The sequence below is a fragment of the Brachionichthys hirsutus genome, chromosome 10 (assembly GCF_040956055.1).
Source record: "Brachionichthys hirsutus isolate HB-005 chromosome 10, CSIRO-AGI_Bhir_v1, whole genome shotgun sequence".
Classification (NCBI taxonomy): domain Eukaryota; kingdom Metazoa; phylum Chordata; class Actinopteri; order Lophiiformes; family Brachionichthyidae; genus Brachionichthys; species Brachionichthys hirsutus.
In genome coordinates, this window is record NC_090906.1 from 7,856,555 (window position 1) to 7,881,992 (window position 25,438).

Here is a 25,438-nt window from a genome sequence, read left to right on the forward strand (position 1 = left end):
CTTTCAGACTTTAATGTTTTATGAGTCGTTCCAACTTCAGTGGGAGGGGAGGGGAGGGGACAGACCCTGCTGGAACAGCCCCGGTTCAACCTCCAGCTGGAGGATGGAGCAGAACCATCACTGATCTGAGTCCTCAAAAAAAGTGTTGCTCAGAGAGAGCATGAGGAAGGGAGACCCCGTCGGTCATTGGTGATTCTCCGCAGCAGTTTCTTTTTTTTTTTAACAAAATTAAATTAATACAACTAAAGTCATAATATTATGAGAAATAAAGTTGCAATATTAAAACATCCGCACTCCTGCATTTAACCATGCATTGTTGGCTGAAAGAACTAACATGAGTGTTTGTTTTCAAATGTGTGGTTTATGAATAGAAAGACATTGCTATCTCCGTTGTAACCTATCATTTCATTAATTAATGATCATCTGCCATGTGCTCTCTCACAAGGCAAGAAAGACAAAGGTTTGTTATTTTTTAGACCATTCATATTTGCAAACTTAAGTATACACAGTAAGAAAAGTAATTTGGCCTGGATGTATAACGGTTTGAATGGGCTCTGATCCTTGACTGGGATTCTATTGGTAAGTTATTGGCTTATAAGCTTTTACATTTGGTGTGATGGAGTCAGGTTTACGTTCGTGTTGCAGGGCCCATCTCAACGAGTAACCCTGCTTGACAAGGATTCCAAATATACTGGGCAGACATTTCTCTTGTAAGACCTCGATTCAAGCTGGTCTGAATAAGAGGCAGGCGCGATTTCCTCTCGGGGGTGACGTAAGACACGTGTGGGGCCCGCTTGAACGAGAGTAACCCCGGCTGTTTTACCGAAAATAACCCGGCCACTGCAGCATCAGCACCGAGCATCTGCGCAGGTGCGGACTTTAAAGAGACGGCTGCGTTTACACGCAACAGTTCAACCACAGCAAGGGAGCCCGTGTTTATTATCAGTATACAGGAAAATCATCTGATTCACAACGGAGATAAATCCCGATTTAATTGAGTTGTTCACATTTAACACCTAAAAGTATTCCAGATAGGCTCAGAAGAGGCTGACTAAATGTTAAAATGCATCTGATCTAAAATGCTGTGACGTAATTCTAGTTTGTTGATCAGTGTCAGTCATTAAAACCGTCTTGGAACACATCTATTACCAATTATTGTTATTGATTTGAAATGCTTTATTTCCAATCAATATTTTTTTTTAACACGAGGTCAGGAGTAATATTTGGCGAAGATCAGAAGTTCCTTCCTCTCCTGCAACGCCCTGCGCCCCAGATCGGTGCGCGCACACAGACGCACCAGCCGCTCGGAGGACAGAAGCATCTGCAGCATCGTTGCTGCTTCCAGTCGACACAGACTTCAAATCACCGCCGCTGCCGGGGATGTGCGTGCGCGTGTGTGCGTGTGCGTGTGTCGGGACGGGTGTATTTCCTCTAGCCTAGCAGAGGGAGTCTAGTGTTACCGAGGGGAGACCAACATGACAGGCACCCAGTTCCCCTGACGACCCGCTGGGATGCAGAGACCGAGGCCGGACGTGATTTTCATCTCAGGGCGGATGCGGGACGACGCGGGACGACGCGCGCCGCGCCCCGACAGATGTTGATGATGCTTCTTAGCCGATCCGGGTTTTTCCAGAGCCGTGGCGGACAGTGAACATCTTTTTTTTTCTCTTTTTTTTTATAACTCGGACTGTTTGATCTTCTTCTCATGTGTGGCGCTCCTGCCGTTTCATCTGAAGGCATCAACTGAGCGCGTTGCTCTCACCCCCTGCAGAGAGGAGGAGAACCAGGGCTGAGCCGCTCACCTGGTCATTCCTGCACCCACTAAACACGTACGTGCAATGCAACAGAGGCTGGTAAAGCCACTGCTACTCTTTATGTCTCCTGATATGCGACTCATCAGCCTTTAAAATGTCCCACTGCTCTGTGCTTGCTGAATGCTGTCTCATGTGGGTTTTGTTTTTTAAAGAGCACGCACTCATTCCTGACATTTCACTGCAGGAACACCGCACCACTGCTGACATACATTTGATAACCATATTCCATATCTTCAGGAGACGTGTACTATTGCTGGATCGTGCGCTCTTCATGGCTGTAGGTCTGCACATGAGAGATCATGGAGGCCTTCATCCGACTAGTGTTTGACAGCCGCTGTGTGCATGCTAATGGGATTAGCATGGTCACTATAGAAGTCATGGTCAGTGTTCATCCTGGTGCTCTTCACATGGGGATATGTGCAGAGCAGAGCAGCTCCTATGAGACTGCATGGCATCAGTGGAGTTTCTGTAGTTAGGAATATCGATTAACAGAGCTGGACCCGAACAACTGCTCCAGCTTTTTGCTTCCAAATGTGCTTTTTTTATGACCATTTCCGTACATTCAAACGGCAATTTCTAACCATTTCAGCAGGATCATGTTTCATTTCATTTCATTTTCTCACCGCTTATTCCGCTATCGGGTCACGGGCCAAGCTGGAGCCAATCCCAGCAGTCAATGGGCGAGAGGCAGGGGACACCCTGGACAAGCCGCCAGTTCATCGCAGGGCAACACAGAGACAGACAACCAGCCACACACACTCACACCTACGGACAATTTAGGGTCACCAATCAGCCTAGGCTGCATGTCTTTGGAGGTGGGAGGAAGCCGGAGAACCCGGAGAGAACCCACGCAGGCACGGGGAGAACATGCAAACTCCTCACAGAATGGCCACAAGCTGGAGACGAACCCGCGACCATCTCGCTGTGAGGCAACAGTGCTTACCACTGCGCCACCGAGCCGCCCCAGGATCATGTAGTTTAGTTTTAATTAGTTGCACTCTTTTATTATCTGCTTGTATTGCACAATCCATTTACACCACAACACTTATCCCATTACTTTTTGACAACACTAGGCTATATCTACCCAAACATTTGATGTCTGAATATTCTGAAGCAGACTCCTTTAAGATGAAAATTAAAGTTTCATTCAGGTTTCTGCACAGAAGCAAACATTCACGCTGTGTGAGGGAAAACAACACATTTTCTCGACTCTTTCCATGGACGTTTCAATCCTGTATTGTGTTGTTATTTGTGTGATGGGCTTCATTCTGAGGCATGTGTATTGACTCCACCTCTGTAGTGACTCATAATAATCTACTTAGTTTCCTGACAGTGACTTTAAAATGTCATCTTTACTCATGATCCCTTTAACTTATTCAAATTAGAACCAAACGATCGTATTTGTTGGACAGCAGCTGACTTTCACTTCACTAATGAAACAGCAACACACTTGTGCAGCTGTCACGTCGTCCCAGGGAGATAATGTGTTGTTTCAGTCTCAGATTATTGGAAGGCTAATGGATCGGCAGCCACTGTACTGTTTAACAGACATTGAGTCTAGGAGGTAATTCCTGTGAATCAGCAGTATATAAGCAAAACATGCTGCAGGACGGAAACTAGAGATCCCGGACCCTCGCACTCTAAATCTCATCTTATTCAACCATCCATCCCATTAAACAAACTGTAAGCAGATCATGTGATCATGTGAGGAGCAAAGGAGATGCCATCCTGAAATACTTCTTGCAGTACACACATTTGCGGCTTCAGGCAATTTCAGAAAAAAAAGAATAATCACTTGTGTCAGAGGTTTTCTAGACATGGCGATGTGAGACTGTTTTACGAACATTTCTGTTCTTTCTTGCAGCCTTTCCAGCATGGCTGAGAGGACGCTGGAGCAGGGCTCGGTCAGCATCCCCATGGAGGAGACCAAACTCCCCGGGGGCGGGCCTCAGGAGGCGCCACTGCTCACCCACTTGAAGAAAGTGGAGAACCACATCACTGAAGCTCAGCGCTTCTCCCACCTCCCACGGCGCTCCGCTGTCGACCTGGAGTTCAACGAGCTGTCCTATACCATCCGGGAGGGTCACTGGTGGAGGAGGAGAGGTACTGCATGCCCGGTTCACCATAGCAACCGTGATGGATGAGCAGCGCAGCACCAACCATGACGATCAATAGCTGGAGTGCAGACATTCCAAGGGAGGCTTTTAAAAGCCTTTGTTGACATTCAAAGACAATTTTTTTATTTTTTTTGCAGCGTTAGCCTGTCTATCTTAGCCTGCGCTGGTGTTATGACACATAACCCATTCCAGTCAGCACACGCACACGCACACACACATGCACACGAACACACACACACACACACACACACACACACACACACACCCTTGCAGACGTCCACCATGCTGGAGTTGTGCCTGCAAGCTCTGCTGCGCTCAGCAGACTTTAGACATAGTTAATAATTCACTCTCGTAGGTTGGCGCACCGCTCGCCTCTCTTCTCCCTGTGTTGTCTGACGATAGGCGGTGGCAGCGAGTCGGGCCCATGATTGATCTTCTCATGAAATATGCACGCCAGATAACCTCCCTTAATAATGACGCGTCTCCAGCCTTCGGTCATCTCAGCGGCACCACCCTCTGCAAATGGTTCTGTTTTGCTGCTCTTGTTGTGTTCAGAATATTCAGCATGGTGGGGACAGGGGGGCACGGAGGAATCTTTTAGTTCCATCCTGGGCGTACCCTGCCTCCCACCTGTATTCAGCTGGGATAGGCTCCAGAAACACCTGCGACCTGTATTTTGGATAAGATGAGGACTAATAGAATATCATTTTTAATATCAGAATATACGTGTAGTTTCAAGGCCGTGTCAAAACAAAGCCTGGATTTTGTTTTATTTTTTATTTGGCTTTATATTCTATAACCAATGTTGATGAAAGTCAAATAGTTTTCCAGAACCCACAACCGCACATCCATCAAATTACATCGATACAAAAAAAATATGAACTAAACAATAAGGTAACAATAAGTCCAAACTAACCTCATGATCTTTTTTTTTTATATTAGGGCTACGCTGTCGTTCATTCTGAGTCTCTTGCGTTTGTCATTCAGCAACGTTGAGCTCAGACCTTATAGCTTGTTTGCAGCTGACAGATAGAGAAGATGAGAGGCAGCTTGAACTATGAACCGTAAGTGCACAATATCATTTGAAATCACGAACACACAGCTTGTGAGTCATTCTTTAAAATGTCTATGATGAACAGGAATACCTTCACAAGAGGAAGATACTGCAAATGCAATAAATGCTCCTTTCACTGTTAAAGGTTTGATGATATATGAGCTGCACTCTGCCTGCGTCTGTTATTGCAGCTCCTCTGGGCGAGGGAAGCCATTTATCCCTCTGTAGTAACGTCATAATGCTGCTGCCGAGGCCGGGTTTCATGTTGGGGGTATATTCCTCCCGTTGAGGTATTCTCCTGATGACACAATAGCACTGCTGTGAGAGGACAAGGCCAAGAAAGAAGGGAGGTAGAGCAGGAAAGTCTTTATATTTCTTATAGATGAGACGATCGTCTCATCCGCATTGCGGTTTGCTGGAGCGTATCCCAGCTTGCTATGGCCGTGAGTCAGGATACACCCTGGACATGTCGCCAGTGCATCACTAAGCCACACAACCATTCACGCACACACTCATACACTACGGACAATTTGGAGACAGCCTCACGGTTAGCAAGAGTCGACGTAGCATTGCCAGTTTCTCCCTTGAGCTGGTCCCAAGCCCGGATAAATGCAGAGGCTTGCGTCAGGAATGGCGTCCGGCGTAAAAATTTAACATGTGAATCAATTCACCTAAATTTAATGTTTTTGGAGGAAACTGGAGAACCTGGAGAAATCTCACTCGAACACGGGGAGAACATACAAAGATTGTACCGATAGGATTTTAACCCGTTACCTTCTTGCTGTGAGGTGACAGTGCTAACCACTACGCCACCCTTTTTTGCATGATAGCAGGTGTCATCTTTGTGGTGCAGTGACTGGACGGTGAAGTAAACTACGCACTTTGTGCGTTTAATGAGAACGGTGATCACGACCTTCCGTCAGCCTCGCACAGATAGGACCGTTATATTACTCAGCCTACGGCACTGGGTGAGATCATCAGTATGCACCACATGCCAGCGAGGGGGGGGGCTGCTCTTCCCTGCTTTGGCGAGACACCAATTACCCATCTCACGAAGGGAAGGAGCAGCCCTGCAGACAGCGGAGTTGTGGGTGAGGCGAGGATGACAAGGGTGAATTGTGTCAGTTCTAAAAAAGGTCCTTCTGCTGTTTCCGTGCCACAAATGTCAGGAAACAGCCTGAAGCCTCTTAATATGCAGATTGCACCACTGCAGCCTATTTAAAAAGACTCAAGGAAAGCAAAGTAATGCCTTGGCTTTTTATTTTTGTTGGCGCCACAGACATTTGATTGACTTTTTGTTGTTTTGCCTGACACCCAGACCCACGTCCACACTTTCATTCATAGCCACCTATTCTTTCCTTTCCTCAGACACTGACGACAGAGACACGTTTCTCCATCTCATATCACATTTACACCATTACTAATGAGTACATTATTACACGTGCTGTAGCTAATAAATAAATAATGTCTTATACCAGGCTCTGAAACAACAAGTGAGCAAATCAGGACGTGAGGACGTCAAAGGCTGCAAGAGTCCACTGGTGTTCTTTTACTATTGTCCCACATTTTGTAACATATATCTTAGAATGATGAGGTCCGTTTTAACCCAGTGATAGAAATAAAACAAATACCTGTCTCTTTTGTCAGGTTACAAAGCGCTGCTCAAATGTCTGTCGGGAAGATTCAACAGCAGAGAGCTGATCGGCATCATGGGGCCATCAGGAGCAGGAAAATCCACCCTGATGAATATTCTAGCAGGCTACAGGTGAGAGGTTTTATGGCGTTCTCTATGGCTATATTCCCATCCATCCTCCTTTTGATCTAATTTAGAGTTTAGGAAATGGTTGCGATACGATTGTGTTCTCTGTTGGGAAACAGGGAGACGGGCATGAAGGGCCAGATCATGGTGAACGGCCGACCGAGGGACCTGAGGACCTTCAGGAAGATGTCCTGCTACATTATGCAGGACGACATGCTGCTGCCACACCTCACGACGAGGGAGGCCATGATGGTGATGTCATCATAAATTATACTATGTATACATAAGTCCAATGATGAATAATAATAATAATGTTCTGTCTTTCAGGTTTCTGCAAATCTGAAACTGAATGAGAGCATGCAGGTTAAAAAAGAACTAGTAAGTCTGGGTACATTTATTAGAATATTTATTCACTATGATTAAATCCACTGTATTTTATTCAAATAAAAGGAACTTTGTGTCAGATATTGACATGCTATTTGCACCACTTCTTGTTTGTGTCTCAGGTGGATGAGATCCTGACTGCTCTGGGACTTCTGGAATGCGCTCTGACTCGCACCAGCTGCCTCTCTGGGGGTCAGTGTAAGCGGCTGGCCATCGCCCTAGAGCTGGTCAACAATCCTCCCGTCATGTTCTTCGATGAGCCCACCAGGTAGGATATTACCAAACCTCAGGTGTGAGTCTGTCCTAGTCTCAAAAGAAATCCAGATTATTTTTGTGTCTTGCCTTCTGTCCCATCCCAGCGGTTTGGACAGTTCCTCCTGCTTCCAGGTCGTTTCCCTCATGAAGTCGCTGGCTCAAGGAGGACGGACAATCATTTGCACCATTCATCAGCCCAGTGCCAAGCTGTTTGAGATGTTTGACAAGGTAACTTTAGCCGCTAGTGTCACCTGTTTATACACTATTCTGACTCAGTGTGTTGATTGCTCTGCGCGCCTGTTCCTCCCACCAGCTGTACATCCTCAGTCAGGGTCAGTGCATATACAAGGGCACGGTCCCTTACCTCATCCCTTATCTCAAGAACCTGGGCCTCCACTGCCCGACATATCACAATCCTGCTGATTTCAGTAAGTCGAGCAACACTTTCCCAAATAAAATGTACCTCTGTCTGGGATTGTACAACCTTGTCTTTGCCTTTGCCAGTCATTGAGGTGGCGTCAGGGGAGTACGGGGATCTGAACCCAGTGCTTTTTGAGGCTGTCCAGGGTGGCATGTGTTCAGAGGAGAGCAAGAAGAACTCCGGGGACAAAAATGACTCTTCCTGTCCTTCCCAATGTCACAGCGTGAGTTATAGTAGCTCCTCTTAGATGTCATAGCCTCGCATTGTGATAACAGGATAAAGATATAATCAGGTTTGCAAAGCCACAGTGTGATGAACGTTTTCCTTTTTAAACAAATGAGATTTCATGCTCGACCAAAAGTACTGCAATAAACCTAAAATCTGGCACCCGCCGGATTACGCTGCCTTCCTTGTCACATTTTTACTCTCCTCCTTCCCTCGATTGATCCGTCTGTCTCTTCACCTTCCTCTCGTTCTCTCTCGTCAGCCAGATCATTTGCTTTTGATAAGAGCATCAGCCAAAGTGAACCACCAGGAGCTCTCTCCGTCATTAGTCCTACGCGGTGCAGTTTTGCCCATCTACACTCTAAACATTTTTATCAGTGTATTGATTTTCTCTGTTGCCCTTTCTATCTGCTATAGTTCTCTTTGCAAGCGTCAGCCGATAGCCTTTAGCCCAGACAAGATGATTATCGCGCTTTCTCTCTTAACCTCTGAGTCCATGCTTTCATTTTCTGGTTGTCGTATTCAATCTTATTACTCTAATATAAGTATCCGCAGCCAGAACCTCACCAGGGCAGAATGCATATGGATACTGGCATTACAGCGTTTTCAGAGGAAGTGAACTGTCTTCATTTTCATTTTCATCATTTGACTTAAATAACAACTGACATCTTGCCATCACTGACTTTATCCACAGGACACAGGAACCCTTGAGAAACATAGCTTTGCCACCAGTACTTTCACACAGTTCTGCATCCTCTTCAAAAGGACCTTCGTCACGATATGCAGGGACATGGTAAAAGCAACTTTTGGAATTATTCTTCCTCAGACTGTGACAAGTAAAATCTAACATGAAAGATGGGTGTAACTTAGTTTTTGGTTTACATGTAGGAGTTCTGGTTTGTCTGGATGACTTATCGTGTGCTTTTTTTAAGGTCCTGACCCACCTTAGGGTGATGTCCCATCTCTGTATTGGAGTGCTGATCGGTCTGCTATACCTGAACATTGGGAACGATGCCAGCAAGGTCTTCAACAACACTGGCTTCCTCTTTTTCTCCATGTTGTTCCTAATGTTTGCTGCCCTGATGCCTACCATCCTAACATGTAAGACGTCCCGTCTAGATTTTTGTGAACATTTCATTTGATTTTTTTTTTATTAATGCTGCTCTTGTTTCTCAGTTCCTCTGGAGATGTCAGTATTCATAAGGGAACATCTCAACTATTGGTACAGCCTGAAGGCCTACTATTTGGCCAAAACTGTAGCCGATATACCGTTCCAGGTAATGTTTGGATAAGTGAGCACACAATGGTTTGGGCAAAGCGTACAATAAACGTATTTCAAATGAGCAACACAATGAAATATCTTCTGCAGGTGATCTGTCCAATCATGTATTGTAGTATAGTGTACTGGATGACTGAGCAGCCTCCGGAAGCAGGCCGCTACCTGCTCTTTATGGCCTTGTCCACATCCACGGCCCTGGTAGCCCAGTCGCTGGGGCTGCTCATAGGGGCTGCGTCCACATCTCTGCAGGTCAACAAAAATCTTTAAAAAATAAGTTTCCTCTTGCATTGTGGGTAATATACCAAGAAGAATGCATTGAATATGAAATATAATATCTGGTTCTGCTGCATCACTTTAAATATTTTTTATAAATTGTGAGTTTGAGATTGAAACCTTTTTTTTAATAGAGGTCTTCTTCCATAGGTGGCGACCTTTGTGGGCCCAGTCACAGCCATACCTGTGCTCCTCTTCTCTGGTTTCTTTGTCAATTTTGACACCATTCCCAAATACTTACAGTGGAGCTCTTATGTTTCCTATGTCAGGTACTGTCAGCGGCTTTTTCATTTTAAAACGTATAAAAGTTAAATTGCTATATACAGTCTTTTGCTAAATTGATTTTGACCACTGCCTTCTCTCTGATCTGAAATGAACCTGGATTCATGCGGTGTTCTGTTTCAGGTACGGCTTTGAGGGAGTGATACTCTCCATCTATGGGATGAATCGATCAGAACTGGAATGTCCGCTCCCGGCGTGTAAGTTCCAAAAGCCGGTGGAGGTTCTGCAGCTGCTAGATGTGGAGGATGCAAAGCTCTATGTGGACTTCATGGTTCTGGGGGTTTTCTTCTTGGTCCTCAGACTGGCTACTTACCTAGTCCTCCGATACAAAGTGAAATCAGAGCGTTAAGACATCCAGAGACAGCCAGTGATGGATGCAGATGTTTGCACATATCCCTGCAGAGTGAGATAATAAGCAAAACTTAAGTCTCTCTTTCTCCACTTCACATCCATGTACAAAGCTCATGAACCAATCAGAACGCTGTGCTACTTCACTACCCAACCTGTACAGTATATATCTAGAAAATGATTTGCTAATCGTGTTCTACCCGCTGCTAATTATTAGTTGTCCTCAGTATTAATAGCATTTTTTCAGATTACCTTCTGGAGCTATTGTAAATAGGCTTCACACACAGGAACAGAAGGACCAACAAAGTGGTGGCAGAAAGCATGTTTCCATGACATCTGGATTAACCCTGATTTCAAAGAACTCTGGGTTCATGAGGAATCACAATAAATCCAGTGCCTGAAGAGTTGATACAAGATTCAGATCAGAGTCCGGAGCGCCAGTAAAGATGCCACAGGAACAACATGTCATATAATTGCCCTCTTATTGCCATCAGGAGAAGTGGACACTCTTACTGTGAAAAGAGACGCTGCTTCTCATTATCCTGTAGGATCTCATCGGGTACCCTTTTCAAAAATCCTGAACAGGAATTATTTCCGGAACACAAACGTTACAAAAAACTGTCTACCAGTGGATGACTGTAACTTCTTTGCTGTTCCAGAGCGGATCACTTTCACAGGCCTTCTGCCCTACCACTAATGGCGGAGGAAGATTCACACAACCGTGAAATGCTTGTGAGAATGTTGAGAGAGGTATCAAACAGTGGCGTGGATCACTTTGTGACGAGATATATTATTATTTTCATGTCTGTATTATGTGCATTTGTTCCTGCCTTAACTGAGGAAGCGATCAGTGAAGACAGAGCACAAAGTGAAAGTCACTTCTGTCAGCAGCCTGATGCAGAAGGCCGTGTCAAACTGCACTGGTCGCAATAGGAGTGTTTTAGGTAAAGTGCAATATCCTGCTCTAGAAGCGATGTTTGTCTAATAGGTGTCTCTCTTTTGACACTTTGTGCTGCTTGTTTCCACTCATTGTGCATCTCTTTAGCTGCGTCCTTCTCGATCTACGACAGGAAGTAACTTCTTGTTCTCTCTCCGTCTCTTTCTCTCTGCTTTGCTGATGTCGGACAGATGTGTGTTGTCGAAAACAATGCTAGATACTTGAAATGCAGGCTGGGTAGTTTTTGTGCCTCTGATCTAATGATTTCAGTTTTTTCTGTTTAGGCCTATTTATTTACACACATGATTACAAACACACACACACACATACACTCAATATATATATATATATATATATATATATAAATCCAAGTTTAGAAAAGTCGCTCCTTGTCACAACGCAATGCAAATATTTTCCAATAGACTTGCTATGAAATATTTCTACTCAAACTATGCTACTTAGTAATCCTTATTATAATGCATAAATTAGTGTGAGTATATAACCAATGATTGTACAGTGAATGTCATGCTGTAAACAAATGTACATTTGCACTTTTCAGTGTTTTTAGTTAAATTTAATTTATTTTTTATCTACGTGATGAGCGCTGCTTAACATTATAATGGGAAAAGAGCAAACGAATGTTGCATGTTCACTTTAGGAATGAAATATATGAAAAATTGAATTTCAGCGTCAAGCATAATGATTGTATGTATATCTGCCATTTTTGAGGTGATGCAACGCCTCTCTTTTCTGCTGAACAATCTTAGAATATATCGAATCGAGATTATCAGCGGTGTAGATTAAAATACGGTAATGGATGGAAGGGAGTGAGGAAAAACAACCAAATGTATCATCGTACAGCTGAAGAGATTGACAATCTCCTTAGGAACAACGTTGTCAGAAACTTGACCAGTAATCTCTGACGGGGTTCTGGGTTCTGTCATTGATAGCAATAGTTAACATTATGACGTTTAATAGTTATACCTCTCGCTGCTGCGGTATCAGTCAGTTCAGATGTGTTACATTAAAAACTTCATTTTACTAACCAGTTTTATGTGCAATAACCAACTAATGAAGGGAAAATCTGATGCTTCAGTGATCATTTTAATACTTTCATTTTCGTCGTGTTGTTACTTGGGTTCTGTAGCCCTACTTGGTGGGCATGTTCACCAGGTGACCCTCGTACCGATGTAGAAGGGTTCTGGAAAAGATAAACAGGCAGTTGTGTAGCATGGCTAAAATCTTGCAGTTTGATCTCCAACACATCGATTATGTGTCTTAATCTTCCCCAAGTGTTATCAAAAGCCAGTGGTTCTTTGCAGGCATGCGAGTACTGTATGACTAATTACTTATTATGGCTAAAAAAAACCCAAAACAACCTACACAAAGTAATTAAACAGCTCCAAACAACGCAGCGCTTAAGTTATTAGCCAGTATGGGAAAGCCCCAAAGGCCTGTGGTACCAAAGAAGAAAACAAATTATTGTTTCTACAAAATATGAAATATCATTTGAGCAAGGATGTATTATAAAATGTCAAAGAGCTAACCTACAAACAGTATGAAAAGGCACTCACAATAATTTCCTACTGGATAATCTTGTTTCCTTTTTCCAATCACATCTCTTAGGAGCAATTTTCCAGTGGCTCTTCTCAGGTCATGAAAGCGATCACTACTGACGGATATGATTTAGCTCCAGTGGATATGCTAAATAACTTATTATTTATCAAATGCAATTATGAGTAAGCACTATTCTGGAAGTGATGCAGCTGATGAATGCATGTTATTATCAAAGTCTCTTTCACTCTCTTTGCAACTTTTGTTTCAGCCTTATCACTCATGTTTGACGTAATGAGCCACCAGACTTCAATGCACTCTATCATGCATGGTAAACAATGGTCAGTGTTTCCCTACAGAAGGCTGCGATTGTCTAATTTAATATTAGCAACCAAAAAAAAAAACGTTCCTTGTTTTTTTGGGGGGTCTGATATAATTTGTTTATTTTCATTAATGTTTTCTCAACTCAAAAAATGCAAGTTCTGTATATACTGAACGCTGTTCCAAGGATTATAATAAAGACAATTTGCATTTTGTACCTGCTCAGTGACATTATTTACCAGTCATTACATGAAGAAAACTAAACCTCAGGCCTCAGAATGGTATCTGCTACTTTGTGAGAGGATGAGCACAAGGCACAGGATATCTGGTGAGACCTCACACTGAAAAACAGCAGCAGAAGAAAAGGCTCAACTATATGCTGAGTACGGAAGCTTATTGCATTCACTGAAGAAAAAAAAATCGCTTTTCCTGAATTTATGAGATAACTTTAAGAAAAAACTGAAAATAAATGACCTCTAAAACCCGAAAAATATTACCTCTATAAACAGATATAAATACCTCTAATAACATTAAAAAAATATTTATCAAAAATGTATCTCATTATTTCAGAAAAACAGAAAAAAACACCTCTAAAAACAGGAAATAAATGATTTATCTCATTAATTCAGAAATTCAGGAAAACCGAAAGTTTTTTTTCTTCAGCGAATGCAATAAGCTTCCGTACTTCTTTGAGAGCTGAGCCAAAAGAGCCGAATTTCCCATCACTATCTTATTTATTCCGGGTTGATTTCCCGGTTTCCGCTTCCCACATTCACTTTAGGCGATCTATCTTGTTGTTTATTTCATCTTTGCTGGAGACCGGCATTTTCCCACAACACCCTGCTCCTGCTCTCACGGATGACGAAAATGGCGGATAACTCATCTTCGGTGGGTATTCGGGAAATATAGTTTCCGTTTATTGACATTGTGCAGCGTCCGGATGCTCATTAACGTATTATTTTCAACAGGTCGAGATCGTTGAGGGCTGTCGCCTCCCCGTTCTACGTAAAAACCAAGAACACGAGGACGAATGGCGTAAGTATTGTCCAGTTGTTTATGCAGTGCTAAGCTAGCTAGCGCTAACTAGCGCACCTCAGCTGTTGTTGTCAAATGGCACGGCCTCTGATTGAAGCGTCGTAAACACTAGATCGAAGGTGGACACATGAAGCTGTACACTATGGAGGATGGTAATACGTGTTGGCTATTCCCAGTGTTTCATCAGCATGAATTAAACTAGCAAATGTTCAGGGGAACTTTTAATAAAAGACGAGGCGAAATATTGACATTAAAATTTATACAAATGTGTATAACTCGTCTGATATCAGCATAAATGTATATCGAGAATATACGTTTTCTGGTGCTATTGTTCTGAAACCTTGACTTTGGTTCATTAAAGGTATTAATTAATTACTGGAACTCTGTTGACAGTTGGTCAACAGTCAGAATCATCCCCACTGCTTTACTGGAGGTCCATTAATTGCCGTGTTTTCTTGCAGCTTTGGCAGAAATTCTCAGTGTGAAAGAAGTCTCTTCAAGAAAGCTTTACTATGTTCACTATATTGACTGTGAGTATTGTTTGGTTATGTAATCACCGGCTTCTGTCTGGACGGATCTGGATGAAATTTTCAGGAAATGTTGGGAATATTACCAGGAACAGTTAATAACATTTTGGTGAAGATCCAGAAGAGATCCTGGATTCTGGATCGCTTTGGAAATTTTTGTTAGCGTTGCAGTCAATGGAGCTTCAAAATTTGTTCCTCAATATTTCGGTTGATTATTGACCAATGTTTATGGAATTTGACACGATCATGTAGGGTGGGGGCATCTGTCTCTCCACCGAATTTCATCCGGATCGGAACCAGAATGGAGTTGGCAAAAAATATTTTATTTGAACATTGAAAACCCATTTACGGATTCAAAAATCTGTTAAAAAATACACATCAACTCTGATTCACTTTTACTTTTCATGGTTGGTGTATAAAGATACCAAGAACAATTTAGAACCTTTTGGTGATGATCCAGATCACCATGTGGACGGTGTAAATCTAATTATGAGGGGAATGAGCTGCTCGGAGGAGGTCTGCGCTCTCTGAGTGCTTTTCTAGTTACCTTCTTTTTTTATCTTTGAAAATGCATCAGTTCTAAGGTGACTCATATAATCCATGATAATATACAAATCATATAACAATCTATATATGAAAGGGAATAATCACAGCACATATGTTCTTGTTGGTAACAAACTTGCTTGTGCTTCAAGTTAACAAGCGCCTGGATGAGTGGGTCACAGGGGACCGGCTGGATATGAAGAAGCTTCAGTTTCCTAAGAAAGAAGCTAAAACACCAACTAAGAATGGCCTTCCAGGCTCCCGTCCCAGTTCTCCAGAGAGAGAGGTGGTGAGTAGATGATTGACCATCAAGTGTTAACTCAGACTCCTGAACTTTGGCAGCATTTCTTTTCTATTAATAGTAAATCATGGCCCAAAGGAAGAGTAATGGGTGCTATTTCTGTTAGATGAGAGACATAAGTCCATTAGCATTTCTTATTGCTGCAAGAATTGAAGCGGTAATGCTAATTACCGGGTGTTGGATATTGTTAAAGTGGCCATTCCTGTTTCAGGAGGATGTTACATGGTCACACTTTAGTAATAATACAAGTTTGTTTCGTGCTTCTTTAACAATGCTTCCTTTTTTAGGCATTTACATTTTACATTCATTTTATCAAGCCTCGAATCCTAGTACAGTAGTACCTCGACATACGAGTGCTTTGACAGTTGCGATGACGATGGAGATGAAGCATGAAATTATCGATCAACGTGACCGCGGTGTCTGCGTAAGGGGTTGGGCACGACGGTACGAGCGGAGGACAACAACGATATGTACAATCCTTAAAGAGAAGGATGCTATCAGGAAAACAGAGACGTCTAAAGAAATGAATAGTATGTCTAGGTTTATGTAAGTGTACATCTAAGGTACCAAGCCGTCTAACTCTCTCCCTCTCCCTCCCTCCTCCCCGCATGGCACGCCGCCGTTAGCCGCTATCATCTGTGTCGAAGGTAAAACGCATAATAACAGTACATTTTATTACAGTAATACTGTAATGTCACTTATTGTGTCATCTTGTGTGTGTGTGTGTGTGCTGATATAGCAATTGCAAATGTTTTCTTTCCGTTGTTATTAGCGATTATTTGAGGGGTTTTCAACGGCCTTAATGGATTCAATTGTTTTCAGTTATTTTAAATGGGAAAGATTGATTTGACATACGAGTGATTTGAGTAACGAGCTCAGTCCAGGAACGAATTATACTCATGTATCACAGCGTTACTGTATTTGGAACAATCCATTTTCAGTCTTTTATTTATTCAAAACTTCTGAGCAGACACAGAAAGTCTTCATTTTTAACTCTGCGTTGTTTAATGAGACGCAGTTAAAACCCGAGAATTATCCTGAGGGTTAACATGAATGTCAGTTAACCCCTTCCTTCTCTTCCCTTCAAGTCCATTCAGAGGAAGAGTCTCGAGCTCAACCTACAACCTGCCGCAGCTCCTTCCAGAGGCAAAACCCTCCCCACGCCGGTACAACTTAAATGTACCCATTTTCAAATGACTGGACAACCTGGTGTTAGCTTGTATGTGGATCATACAGCTATTCATAAACATATCTGCTTCAAGCTTGTAAAGCTGGATGGTGTTAATGTTGTAATCTGTTGTGTAGATATGACGATTTCAGAGTTAGACTACAACAAATGTTAAATATCAGCTAATATTAAACGTTATGCATGTCAGTTGGTATTTGAGGTGTGATATAACCCCGTCCCCGAAGATGCATTTATAGCTGTAAGGATTAATCCCGTGTGGATTCGGTTGATCTGTGTCTGTCGCATCTCAGTGCCAGGATTATATTTAATCTGGAGATGAGCAGAATTTATTACGACCTACTTGAATTAATGTCATGTGGTATTAAAACAGAAAGTTTTACCTCAGATCTGTGAACAAACCAAAGGTAATATTAAGATGGACTCCGTCATGAACAGGAATTCCTGGGCTTGAATCGTTAGATTGGTGTCATTGAAACTTGAACAACAGTCTGGAGTCACAGAATCCTTTTTTGGAAACATGTTCTGAAGGTTTTTGGGCTGTCTGTACTCATTTTAAGCCAAATGTCTGACACTTTGTGTTTGCTACAGAAGAGGAAAGTAGAGACTGTCCCCATGGCGACTCAGGTATCCCCGGCCACCCCTGTGCCCTCCCTGCCAAGTTCAGCTGAAGCCTCTCAGGCGTCTGTTTTTCCTGCTGCGAGAGAGACCAACACCTTCAAGTCCCGCGAGGACCATGACCAGCTGTCTTCCCTCACGACGGTAGAGACGATCATCTTGTAATCATCAGAGTAGAGTTCAAATCCTTCATTGTTGGCTCATGATTCTTTTTTTTTTTGGTTAATATAGAACGGCACCGCCCGACGACTCGTCCCCTCGCAGCCGCAGCCCGGGAGGAAGAGAAAAGCTAACTGTGGGCCGGCGGATGAGGTAAATAGCCTCACTATACTTCATAGTTTCAAATGTATACCTTACGTCAGTCTGCATGCCTTTAATTTTGAGATCCACACACTGAAATAAATGTGTGCAGCATTCTTCAATTCAACTTGTAATACTAATAATAGTGGGTGGAGTTATTTGACTCGACATCAGCAGCTGCAGCAGCTTTGTTCAAGGACGTGTTTGATTTTCATCTCCTCATTGTCTCTGCAGGCACTGCGAGCCAAAAAGCTTCAGCCCGTATGAGTTAGATTTGAGTTGGTTGAAGGCTTTAACATAAGACGATCTCAAATTTAACATCAATGTAAATGAAAAAGTAAAAAAAAACAGAACGTTTTGCTCTGTAAAGACTTTTGTTTCCTATTTCTCAGTTCTTTAAAGCAACTAATGAATGTTTATTTCTTGGCATGGCTCAGTGTAAATAAGAATCAATTCATTCCCCTCTTTAGTTTCCAAACGTCTGTACTTGTGTGTCTTTCTCTGCTAGATGATAAAGGTTTTGCAGTACAACAACCCTCAAAGTGCCAGTGTCTTCCTACCGCCACCAGAGGTCGGTTTCATTTCCTGTTATTGCCCATTGATTGTGTGTCGCTGTCCACATTCAGCCGTGCCATAGTGGGTCCAATGAAAAGGAGGCGTTGCTTCCCTCAGACTCTCGTTCAGTGCGTTTGGCAACATGTTTGATTGTACACGTTACTTTTAATTTAAATGCGTAAAAGCACGTAGCTCCACCAAGAGTGTCTCATGTGGACATCGTTTCCCACCAGGATTCCCAGGACAGTTCCGATGGCATCCCGTCTGCACCCCGCATGACTGGCAGTCTGGTGTCCGACCGCAGTCACGACGACATCGTCACCCGGATGAAGAACATAGAGTGTATTGAGCTGGGTCGTCACAGACTGAAGCCCTGGTACTTCTCGCCGTACCCACAGGAACTCACCACATTGCCCATCCTCTACCTCTGTGAATTCTGTCTCAAGTACCTCAAAAGCCTGAAATGTCTGCAGAGACATTTGGTAAGATTCAGTTTATTGGCCGCTTCGATCACGGGGGGGGGGGGGGATTTGCTCTCATTCTAATCGGTCTAATATTTTACAGACAAAATGTAATCTCAGGCATCCGCCGGGCAACGAGATCTACCGGAAAGGCACCATATCATTCTTTGAGATTGACGGCAGGAAAAACAAAGTATGTTTATCTCTCGTCCCAATATTTATTTATTTTTTATTTGTATTTATTTTTATTGCTTCGCTGTAATTTGTGTCCCTTCATGTCTTTCCAGATGTATTCCCAGAACCTGTGTTTACTCGCAAAGTGTTTCCTGGACCACAAAACGTTGTATTACGACACGGACCCTTTCCTCTTCTATGTGATGACGGAGTATGATTCCAAAGGCTTCCACATAGTGGGCTACTTCTCCAAGGTACACAAAGGAAGCAAATACAAGTCCCCTATGTAAGCAAGGGCTACACTGACAGCTAAATGAGTTGTTTTCTATGTGCAGGAAAAAGAGTCTACTGAAGATTATAACGTTGCCTGCATCCTGACCCTCCCCCCCTATCAGCGGAGGGGCTACGGCAAACTGCTCATCGAGTTCAGTGAGTACAGACTCGGGAACAATCAGATGCTGCCCGTCCAATCACAGTGTTTTTGGACTTTCTGCCGCCCTGAACTTCTAATTGTCTGTTCGCTACGTTTCTCAGGTTATGAGCTGTCCAAAGTAGAAGGCAAGACGGGGACCCCAGAGAAGCCACTTTCTGACCTCGGTCTTCTGTCTTATCGCTCTTATTGGTCCCAGACCATCCTGGAGATTCTAATGGACCTTAAACCTGACAATGGCGAGAGACCACAGATCACCATCAAGTATGTGACTGTGTGGATGCTGCATCAGCAGAGAATAATGTTCAGCGGTTTAGTGATTGGTTTCCTGACCACCTTCTGTCCTCCAGTGAGATCAGTGAGATCACAAGTGTAAAGAAGGAAGACGTCATTTCAACGCTTCAGTACCTCAACCTTATCAACTATTACAAGGTGAGCCGCCGTCCCCAAATCCGTCCCCACAGTCTGCATGTAGCGTTCTGTTTTTACTTTAACCATTTGCTATTAGCTGTTGGTTGTGTGGAAACATGCGCAGTATTTACCACGAAGCTACAGTGGCTTCAATTCAAATCATCGAACATGTTGCATTCCAGTCTAAAATGTTGTCTTTGTGGCATCATTGCAGGGACAGTACATCCTAACTCTTTCAGAGGACATTGTGGATGGACATGAAAGAGCGATGCAGAAGAGACACTTGCGTATAGATGCAAAATGCCTTCACTTCACACCTAAGGACTGGAGCAAGAGGGGCAAGTGGTAAAATCCTGGCCTGGTTCTGACACCTCGACTGCCAGGTTGCAGACTGAAAGCACAGTGGATCACCCCCCCCAACGCCCCCCCCACCACCACCACAAGCTGTTTGACTGAGAAACCAGGACTTCAAATAAAGAGCGAGACAGATTAAACTTTAGAAGCATACATATTGTGAATATTCATTAAATATTGTGAATTTCTAATGAGACTGGCTGTCAATGACGTCACCAAAAAAAACAAAACGCCGTCTGTGTAAAAGACGCTGTTTATACCGGACGGTGTGCTGGAAGTACACACGGTGTCTGTGTAAACTGGAAACACAGACACCGTATTTATAGATAATTTAAGTTCTACAGCTCAAATATCTAACACCACAAAGGATGGAAATGGAAGGGTTTCTCATGGGTCTTTTTGGTGACAAAGTATTTGAGAAATATGCATCTCAAAGACATTTTTAGACATTGTTGGATTCCATCTGGCAAGACTCCTTTTTATTTTTCATGTTTGAGAAATGATTGAAATTGTAGCCCTCGTTAAGAAAACAGGAGGACGAACATTTGGCTGCTTTTAAGCCGTTTAACCGTTAATATGAAAAGGAATACGAGGAAATCTGCTTTTTTCAAATTAGTTTTCCCCGCTTTTGGCACAACGTTTATTATTGTGTTCCTGTCTGAGTGGATAATGAAACGTGACGTGTGCTTGTAGTTCCTGCTGTGTCGAATCACAGTTGGGATGCAGACGAAAACAAATTCTACGCCAGACAAGAAGACAAACGTGTTTCCTGAGAACCATCAGCCACAGTTGTACTACCCCCCCCCCCCTCCCCTGGCAGCATTTATTGCTCAGATAGTTATCATCTGACAAATCAGTTCCCCAAGTTTAACACATTTCATCTAACTCACCTGATTGTAAAAAGACTACAGAAGCCATGTCGAACTGTTAAACGAATGTAACATTTGTGTACAGCTGTCTTTTTTTTTTACTTGATGTGAAGTGGCCGCACAATATTAGCAGGAGAAGAGTGAACGTTGGTATGTGGAGTTCAGTTTGTTTCCTGTTTACATGTCACAAATGACGGATGCTAGATTCACCTTGTTGAGATGGTTTAGTGTATCAATAAGTGAGAGTATGATCGAATGCTTGATATGAAAAGGTATTTGAATTGATAAAAAAAAAAACATGGCTATAAAGTAAGACTTTCTGTATGCAATATTGTTTCTGGGAGAGAGGCTGGAGAACTGGTACGGAAATCATCCCTGGTTCGGTGTGGAGTCTGTGACGTCACTGTATCGGTCCTGTAAAATAAATGCCCTCGCAGAAAAGTAAAGTGTGGCAGCTTGCGTCACCTGGAGCGTAAAAATGACGTCAGTGCGATGTCGTTTGCATTTACTATACTATTTCCCACCAGGTTTGTGTATCAGCCACAAGGGGGCGGTGCTGTACATGTTCCTGCCTGAGCGCGTGCGTGTTTGTGCAGAATCGAATTACCAAAGTTGAAGCCACAGGCTAAGATTAGCCGAGGGGGGGGTGCTTGTAGAAAGAGAAATGTGAAGCAAGCTGATCATCGTAATGATCGGGACTGCTCTGGATCAAATGTGCTTATCGATGCATCACTGCTGGAGGATCCGGAAGCCAATCGATTTATTTTCTCTCACCTTCATGGCTGATCAGAAAAAGGTAAGCAAGCAGTTGGAATGCGCGACCACGTAAGAGTCCGCCCTCTGCAGGGCAGATGTGATTGATCATGCTTCAACATTTGATTGGAACTGCAGCGCAGTTCGTCCCACACACGCACACACACACACACACGTCTGTTGTGTACCTGCAGAGACGCACCAGTCCCCACGCACGACGGCGCACGAGTTTCACACTAATCTAACACTCTCCCGTTATTCATCCTGATTCCTGTCTGGCGGCACATTCCACGTGCTTTTAGTGTCTCTCAGTTGCATAGTTCTAAATATAATACTTCATAAGAAAGGTGTGCGTGTGTGTGCGTGTGTGTGTGTGTCACCCTTGTTGAGGCACCGCTTGGTTTTAAGAAAAGTGTTTAACTGTCAACCGGTGTCTCTGTTTATTTGCCTTATCTCCCCAGCCCCCCCCAGCTGCCTGCCCCCCCCCCAGACCTGAGCCACTGACCTAATGACACACTCAGCCATATGGCACGGCCGGGATGAGACCTCAGCTCTTCTGCAATGTTGGTGGGGCAGGATGGTGCGTTCACACTCACAGGTACGAGGGGGGGGGGGGGGGTTAAACTCCTGCACCCTCACATGTTGATTGTTTGTTGTGGCCTCAATCCTCCACTCAGGATGTTTGTGGAGTACACAGAGCTCTTTATAAATACACACACATTGATATTGTCACCTTGAGTCAGCTAATTCATTGGCATATGATCGGTCACATTTCTGATTGATTAATTAAATCATTTTCAGTTCTTGACTCGGCACATTTCTCAGTTTAAAGCATTCTCAGTGTCATTTTGAGCTCGGCTCCTGGGCCGTTGCCTCAACCGCTCTCTGACAGGGAGATGAGGAGCAGGGTGGGGGGGGGGCAGATAAGGCTGTATGTGGGTGTGAGAGAGGAGGAGGAGGAGGAGGAGGAGGAGAAAGAGGGGGTTGGCTTCACTGTGATGTGAATGGAATAGAATCAGCGCGAGAGGGAGGAGGACGGCTCAAATCAACCTGCCTCTCGACTCAAACAAGAGAATAGCCGCCGCGATCGGGAACTGTGTGCCCGTTCTGCTGCCTTATCTTATTTTTGGAAAGAGGAAGAGAACAGCACGCAGGAGGAACTGACGGAGGAGGAGGAGGAGGAGGAAAGAGCCTCGCCGTGGAGACGGATAGCAGAAAAATGCTGTCATGGGGAGAGAAGGGGAGGGAATCATCCGAGAGGAACAAGATGAAACGAGGCAGGGTCCAGCTGAGCTGAGATGTGGAGGTAAGCCTTTTCTTTTTCTCTGTTGAGATTGTGGAGACGTCCCATTTACCCCCCCCCCCCCCCTCTTCTTGCTGATGGTAATGACTTCAGACGGACGGCTCTGCACACCGTGTGTGTGTGTGTGTGTGCTCCATACTTCTGTATAGGCATGCTCTTCACCTCACTCAATCCAGCCGGAGACAAAGTGGAAGAGCAGCCGAGGGTAGGGGAACGCTGGCCCGGCACGATCCAGTTTAGCGCCCCCCCCCCCCCCCCCCCTTCCTCCCCACCAAGTGTGCAGTTATCTCTTTAAAAAATGTCTTTCACTCCGTGGGCTCGGGCCCCTTCTCCCCGGCGTTGGCACGCAACGCTGTAGAATCCTGTTTGCAACCTTTGTCGCAGTTCATCGCCGGCTCCCCTTCCCCTCCTCCTCATCCCCTCCTCCTCATCCCCTCCTCCTCATCCGACACTAAACCCGCCCGTCATCTTTCCTGTCTCTCTCCATTGTGCGTCCTCCGACATCGCTTTGGAAACGGTGTCACTGCATTGTGAGAAACCTTGCTGTGGAAAACGCTTGTGGCCGCAGGATTCAGAGATGGGGGGGGGGGGGGAGAGAATGAACGACAGAGAAAGGAGGTGCAGGAACAAAAAGGGGAGCAGGGTTTTGAGGATGCTGCATGTGATGTGCACGGACAATGATGGAATGGAGTGTCACGGTGGGGACGGGGACGGGGGACGGGGGGGTTGTTTTCAAGGTGGCAAGGAAAATGAGATATGCCGGAATCGGACCCCCCCCCCTATGCACTCTCTGCTCTCTAACTCAGGATGGGGTGGTGCGTTTATGAGGCGCTCTGGTTTCAGGGGGTGGATGAGACTGGTGAAGGGTAAGAAAGGCAGGGATGGCGAGCTGGTTGGTGGTGGTGGTGGTGGGGGGGGGGGTAATGGTGGGGGGTGCACACAAGCAGCAGCAGCTTACATAAGCCAGTGCACTCAAAGGACGACCCATTTAATTTATACTGACCCGCATGTCTCTTCATCCTCATGCGGTCCAAGAGCATTTTGAACAGTAAAATGCTCTTGGATCTGACATGATGGAGGGATGGGGGCTGAGTTTGATCCAGTGTGTGTGCGTGTGTGTGTGTGTGTGTGGCTACAGCTATTCTCTCTGGTGAATGATGGATGCTCTCTGCTACAACACTATGCCGCCTGTCACCCAACTTAGCAGCTGTCGACTTTCGTTCCGCCGCCATCTCCAGCTCTGGTTTTACACCGAGCATCAAAATATATCACCAAAAACAACCGAGTCCATTTGAAAGGCTCCCATTTCCAGAAGCACTTAAACCTCAGCGCTCATTTTAATGAAGCGATAATAGATTTTTTTTCCAAGTCACGCTGATGGAAAGTCACTCAGTTGCGGAAGTAGCTCAACAGATAATTCCTGTTTTCATTATTTTGCATAATCTAAACACTTCAATCAATTCATTGTGTGACAGTTCTATGACTCCCCAGATCTCCTGTGTGGATCTGCTGTTAGGAGACAAGATGTTGGATCGATTCTGAGATTTCTCCTTCCATTTAGACAATAGTTTAAAACCTAAAGATGTTGATTCTACTCCCATTTGACAAGCTGGATCCGGAAGAACGTTTGGTGTTTAGTGATCGCTCAGTGAAGTATTCAACCAGCCAGGGACCAAATGCTGTTGCAGTTTATCAACTGAGTGTTTGTTTCAGCTCCAGTTTGAATGCCGTGAAATCTGGGATGCGAACACATTCTGTCTTCAGCATCGTCAGTCTGGCAGCGGTCTCGCCTGAGCAGACGGACATTAACCTCTGACAGCAGACGCCATTATCATTAAAAGTCACGGGATTAGCTCCATGTTGTCATTGCTCGCCCTTTCAAAGACCCATAGAGAAGTGCGTAACGTTGAATGCCTTACACTGGCTAGTGAGGATGACTATCAGCTTCATCACGCAGCTGGAGCGGTGAGGTTGCGATCCTGTCGGATCTGTCGGATCCAGCCCGGTGTCTCAACAACAAAGAGCTGACAGTCGGTCAGACGGCCTTAACCCAAGGAAACAGAAACCTGTGTGTGTGTGTGTGTGTGTGTGTGTGTGTGTGTGAGTTTTAACAAAAAGTTGTCTGACAATCCACACAAAGTGACTTTCAGTCAATTGGATAAACAAGTCGCAAGGTTACCAGACAGATTTGGTTCTGCTCTGAGTCAGCATCGTATCGTCTCTCTCATTTGGAGACGATGGGGGGGGGGGGGGGATACTGCCGATGAGGCGAGCCTCTTAGCTCGCCTTCTCTGTTGTCACCTGTCCCTGATTGGCTGCTGCTCTTAATGGAGGATCAGGGCTCACTGGTTGTTGTCATCTTTAGTCATCCAGCGGAAGGATTAAGAAAAGTAAAATGCCAGACAATGACGCATTCAGAGTTTAAAATGGAGATAGGCACGTTAATTACAAATACGATTCTGCGTTCTCTGGGTGACGCTTTGCACCGGTTTAAATAAATTACGTTGTACTATTTTGGATAATAATTTTGCTTTCTGCAGAGTGATAAAGAGAGAGAATAAGAAATGACGTTAACCAGAAAAAAACCATGATTAT

The 25,438-nt window shown here is 44.2% G+C and overlaps 2 protein-coding genes across 2 annotated transcripts; both read left to right on the forward strand.

Annotated features, from left to right (window-relative positions):
- Positions 1-3,688: 3,688 nt before the first annotated feature.
- On the forward strand, positions 3,689-10,212 carry abcg4a (ATP-binding cassette, sub-family G (WHITE), member 4a). Its single transcript, XM_068744040.1, has 14 exons — positions 3,689-3,917; positions 6,633-6,750; positions 6,864-6,996; positions 7,072-7,122; positions 7,251-7,396; positions 7,488-7,611; positions 7,697-7,811; positions 7,888-8,027; positions 8,724-8,822; positions 8,962-9,130; positions 9,206-9,306; positions 9,399-9,557; positions 9,732-9,850; positions 9,987-10,212. The coding sequence occupies exons 1-14, from the start codon at positions 3,689-3,691 to the stop codon at positions 10,210-10,212; spliced, it is 1,929 nt and encodes a 642-aa protein (XP_068600141.1).
- Positions 10,213-13,881: 3,669 nt separating this feature from the next.
- On the forward strand, positions 13,882-21,233 carry LOC137900362 (histone acetyltransferase KAT5-like). The gene is made up of 15 exons (XM_068744433.1): positions 13,882-13,911; positions 13,992-14,058; positions 14,520-14,588; positions 15,281-15,417; positions 16,527-16,595; positions 17,207-17,377; positions 17,465-17,545; positions 18,042-18,104; positions 18,322-18,570; positions 18,653-18,742; positions 18,837-18,977; positions 19,059-19,152; positions 19,258-19,417; positions 19,504-19,585; positions 19,779-21,233. The coding sequence occupies exons 1-15, from the start codon at positions 13,882-13,884 to the stop codon at positions 19,911-19,913; spliced, it is 1,638 nt and encodes a 545-aa protein (XP_068600534.1). The 3' UTR covers positions 19,914-21,233.
- Positions 21,234-25,438: the final 4,205 nt, after the last annotated feature.